Below are 4,675 nucleotides of genomic sequence, written 5' to 3' on the forward strand. Positions count from 1 at the left end.
TAAAGTGTTTTTCATTTGCTTTTATCTATATATCTTGTGAAAGCACTTTGAAACTTTTGTTTTGAAAATAATTTTTTGATTATAATTATTTAGAAAACACTTCAGGGTCTTTTAATAAAACAGACACTTGATTTTTTTTTTCACTTGCTTATATTGATATTTTCCTTTACTAATAATAAAAACACAACAATAAACAGTCACTTCATCCCTCTGCAACTCATTTTCATTTATTGATTGTGGATGCATTAGTGTTGCTGTTAAATGATAAGATACACCATGTTGACACCAGTGTCAAAGTACATTTTTTTCTTACCGTGTTACCACAATAAGATCGATACCAAAAACAGCATTGGGCAGTTGTACAAATCTAATGTAGAGATTAATGGGAAATGGCACCTTTAGTTCTCTTCTCATCATCCCTTCTTTCAAGCCCTGCAATTATTGTAAAACAGCTCCCCTACTGGCTGATTGGAGGACTGCTGGAGGAATTCTCCCAGCTCATCCAGAGAGAGATTCTCCACCCAGTTGTCCTCTGTGTTCCTCGCTGTGGCAGCACCGCTCTGCAGGGGCCTCCCATTGTTGTCAACACAGCAGTAGGCATTCCACAGGTAGTCTGGGATGTTCACACGCTTTATGTTGTTTTTCACAATCCAGTTGTCTGCTGAGGGAACAGCACCTACCAGCACATAGGCCTGAGAGCAGTTGCTGCGGAAAAGGTCGTTGAGCTTGGACTCGTGGATCCTCCAGGCATTCTGGTTCAGCTTGGGGTTCTGGGGAACCACATTGGTCAGGGTGAAAGTGGCGTTGCGGCCAGGGACTGTAAAAGAGAGGGATGAGAGTTCCAGTTGATTATGCAAGAAGAAGTGATGCATAAGGGATAAAGAGTGAAAGATGTGTCTCATTCCTCAAGGATAAATATTAAATGAATGCTGATTGGGAAATAATTTGATGTTGAAAAATATTCATTTTGAGATAAAAACAACCTTACACAATAATTATTTATAATTTCACTGCGAAAAACACACAGTAATTCATCCAGCGTGCTCCCACCCATGATTCAACAATAATCAAAGGCCAGCCTGTGGAGTATGTTGAAAATTATAAATATCTTGGGACAGTCATTGATTCTAAACTAACCTTTAGTAACAACTGCGAGGCAGTTTGAAAAAAGGTGCCTTAGAAAATTGTCCCGTTTTAACATTGACGTAACCATGCTGAGCCTCTTTTATCGAGCTTTTATGGAATCTGTGTTGTCTTTTTCCCTTGTGTCTTGGTTTGGTAGCCTGTCTCTGCAGGACAAAATCGCCCTCAACCAAATAATAAAGTGGGCTAGTAGGCTTATAGGCGAGTCTCAACTCCACCTCTTGGTGCTTAACTCCACTCAGATTAAATGCAAGGCCAACTCCGTTCTTTGGGATTGTTTTCACCCTTTAAATAGCGAGTTCCAGCTCCTCCGCTCTGGCCGTCGTTATGTGGCTCCTAAGGATCGAACCAAGTGCTGCAGACAGAGCTTTGTACCTGCAGCGATTGTGCTTCTTAACAAATAGGTACGAGGGATGCACCTCATTTGTAGCACGTTTAGCACTCCAGGCTCCTGTAGGAGCATTGGGTGCCTATGGGGAGGGGGTGGTTAAGCACTTGTCGTGACTCATGGCTGTACTATGTTCGGTGCTGTCTGCTGTATTGTGTTGATGTCTGTTGTGAGTGTTTTATTTTTATGAATTGATAAGGTTGTGATGTCCTCTTTTTAACTAATGTTGTATTGTGGTCTGTTTCCAAGGATTTCTGTTCCCTGTCTGCACAACAAATTTATCCTTGGGTACTAATAAAGAAACCTAACCTAACCTAACAGTTCTTACCTTGCAGAGGATATAAAACAGCAGTAGTTATGAGTAAGTATCTGCAAATGTCTTCTGGCATAGTATCTGCTCTATATTTATTCTTTTGTGTAACATGAGCTAAATTAAACTGTGAAGATTAAGTTAAGATACATTGGAATGATATGACACATTTGTCATTGCCAGTGGAATCAGAGTAAAACACAGTGTTGTGGATATTTTCCAGCAACTATTCATAGCATGATCTTACTTTGGGCATGTTTAGGGTCACATATGTCATTACGGACATGGCTTTGTATCATGCAAGATGATTTAAGTATAGAGGTCAAGGTCACTGCGGACATGCAGCTGTGCTAAGATAATTTATTGCCTCTTTAGTGATGTATCTCCTTCTAAGAAACCATTCAAACCTTTTATGTTAAAAGTTATAAGTGTGGCAGATCCATGGCATGGAATAAATACTTCATGTGTGTTGCTCTTTCTCTGTTGACCATTCTCGCAGCATGTGGAGACATTAAACGTCTCACTGGCTAAATTCAACATAACCATCTCACAGTAAACAATATTACTTATGAATGAATATCTACACTAAGAGGGTATTAGCTGCAGGCCATGCTAACGTTGGGAGGATTACTGAAAATGTTTCTTTATTTGACATCACTGAACAAATCACATCGTGATTTAAGTGATAAGCACGATGGATTTAAAGCAATAAAGAAACACATGTATCCGAGTTCTCCATCAACACTGTTGAACTTGACATTTTTGGTGCTCCAAACAAACCCCTCCTACCTGCATGGTGTCCGTTGGGGTTAAGGTGACCCCGGTCGAAGCCAGAGTGTGTGTAGTCTTCATTCAGAGCCTGTCTCTCTCCCAGGTAGACCCCAGGGTGGTCCTTCCCCAGCCAGTAGCCATCCTTCATCTCAGCTTGCCAGGACAAGTTAACCAGCTGAAAGGCAAAAACTAACCTTTAAACACACCAATTGCCAAATGCAAGCACAGCTTATGTATGATATCCTTGTACAAAAAAATATAGATTCTTTATTTATGCATTATGTATATGCATGTGCTCCCTACTTAATATGTATAACAAATTGTGGTGAGGATGAATTTTTAACACATTAGTAGATTCACACAAAGTATGAACACACCAACCTGAGGCTCTACAAACCACCTCTTCTCCCTGCCTCCTCCATTGCTGGGCTGGAACTGATAGGCAGCGTAGACAGCAATGCGATGGTTGGTGTCATAGAGTGTGGCAAAGTGGTACCTGATAGAGAGAGATGAAGTGGATAATTAAGACATCAGATGCATTGCTCTAGAAAATTAGAGCCAAAGAAACATTTACACTAAAAATATCAACTGACAAGATTTTAGCAAATGTCCAAGATTCAAATGATCAGTTGAAAGTGAATGAAAAGATGAATTAGACAAGAAACCAAGCATATGCACATCTTCCTGAGCAAAGTCAAGTTGTGTATGGTGCTGTGTTTTACTGTAGTGTCATTTCTTAGTTCCACTTTCCAACCCTTATTTACCTGTGTTTTACCCTTATTTACCCAGGGTTCCTGGGTTAGATGGGATTGGATTGAAATACCCATATTGGTATGTACCCTCTCTGTGAACTCTTTCATATGTCATTGTCCAGTTGTGAAATACCTGTCATGTGGAAATGTTCACGCGTCAGTCCCTTGCATAAAGGTCAGGATGCACTGGAACTCAATAACTATAGATCAATTTCAATCCAAACACTTTTGAGAAGCTAATTTATAATTAACTATCATACTGTCTAATTCATAATAACATTTTATCACCTTTTCAATCTGGTTTTCGAACAAATCACTCCACAACTACAGCTTTACTAAAACTTACAAATTATATTTTTTCTCCAACTAATGATAATAAATTAACAGGAGCACTCTACTCTGTTGGTCTGTCTCATAATGTTATACTATGTTTCAACTCTTATCATCATAGCAGGAAACAATGTTTTGTTATACAGGGAAACAGATCTGATAAATAAATAAACATAAATAGATGTATTTATTATCTGGGGATAGCTTGTTATCCTAAACTCCAAACGTATTGTTTAAAGATGTAAGTTTGACTTAAACCTATCATGTAACTTAAGTTTATTTACCTGTTGACAAAGCGATGACAGAGACGGGCCGCCCCAGGAGTAGAAGCCCCCCACTCTGGCACCTTCTCTTTATAGAAGTACTTCATACATTCTGGTTCATCCTGGGTCAGAATGACAAAATGAGACAAGCCCCTGATTGAATCACCATCACAACACACACAAATGGACACAAATGTGTGTCCAATAAATAAACTGAGGTCACCAACCTCAAAACGTCCCACAACATCAGCACGGACAGAGAAGAGGAAGAGGAGGAGAGCACACAAAGGTACCAAGCTCTGCATTGTGGACTAAACTTTAGGTATCAGGGATTCTCGACTGCCCCCTTGAGTCAAATGAAACAAAACAGGACAAATTCATTTTACAGTGCGTTGGTCCACGGTAGAAGCCTGTAGGCCCTCACATGGAAGGGGGGTCAGCTTGTTTGCAGTGTGTGTTTGCATGTGTGTATTTCCACTCACCTGCCGGTGCACCAGTCTGCTGCCACACGCTGCCCTGAGCAGGAAGGGGCTTTTATATGTGACTTCTCCTCACCTTTCACCTTATTTGTCCGCTGTTTTTATTTGCACGCCTGTATGTCGACACGTGACATTTGTGCGGGATGACCCTGAATCAGGTGTGGTGCTTTGAATGTGCAAGAGCGAGCGGAATATGGGATTGATGTGAGACAATATCCTGTATATATATATATATATAT

The 4,675-nt window shown here is 40.2% G+C and overlaps 1 protein-coding gene across 1 annotated transcript; it reads right to left on the reverse strand.

Annotated features, from left to right (window-relative positions):
• Positions 1-207: 207 nt before the first annotated feature.
• On the reverse strand, positions 208-4,299 carry si:dkey-243k1.3 (endonuclease domain-containing 1 protein-like). Its single transcript, XM_035154885.2, has 5 exons — positions 4,185-4,299; positions 3,979-4,079; positions 2,994-3,108; positions 2,631-2,787; positions 208-817 (listed from the first exon to the last, which is right to left on the reverse strand). Exons 1-5 carry the CDS (start codon positions 4,260-4,262, stop codon positions 426-428), a joined length of 843 nt encoding a protein of 280 aa, XP_035010776.1. The 5' UTR covers positions 4,263-4,299; the 3' UTR covers positions 208-425.
• Positions 4,300-4,675: the final 376 nt, after the last annotated feature.

The sequence above is a fragment of the Hippoglossus stenolepis genome, chromosome 4, assembly GCF_022539355.2.
Source record: "Hippoglossus stenolepis isolate QCI-W04-F060 chromosome 4, HSTE1.2, whole genome shotgun sequence".
Classification (NCBI taxonomy): Eukaryota; Metazoa; Chordata; class Actinopteri; order Pleuronectiformes; family Pleuronectidae; genus Hippoglossus; species Hippoglossus stenolepis.

Excerpts from the sequence above, each read along its gene's own strand:
- si:dkey-243k1.3 (XM_035154885.2), bottom strand. The coding sequence starts at position 4,262 with ATGCAGAGCTTGGTACCTTTGTGTGCTCTCCTCCTCTTCCTCTTCTCT. Across the intron at positions 4,080-4,184 it reads ATGTTGTGGGACGTTTTGAG|GATGAACCAGAATGTATGAA; the intron begins GTTGGTGACCTC and ends ATTCTGACCCAG. Across the intron at positions 818-2,630 it reads CCCCAACGGACACCATGCAG|TCCCTGGCCGCAACGCCACT; the intron begins GTAGGAGGGGTT and ends TCTCTTTTACAG.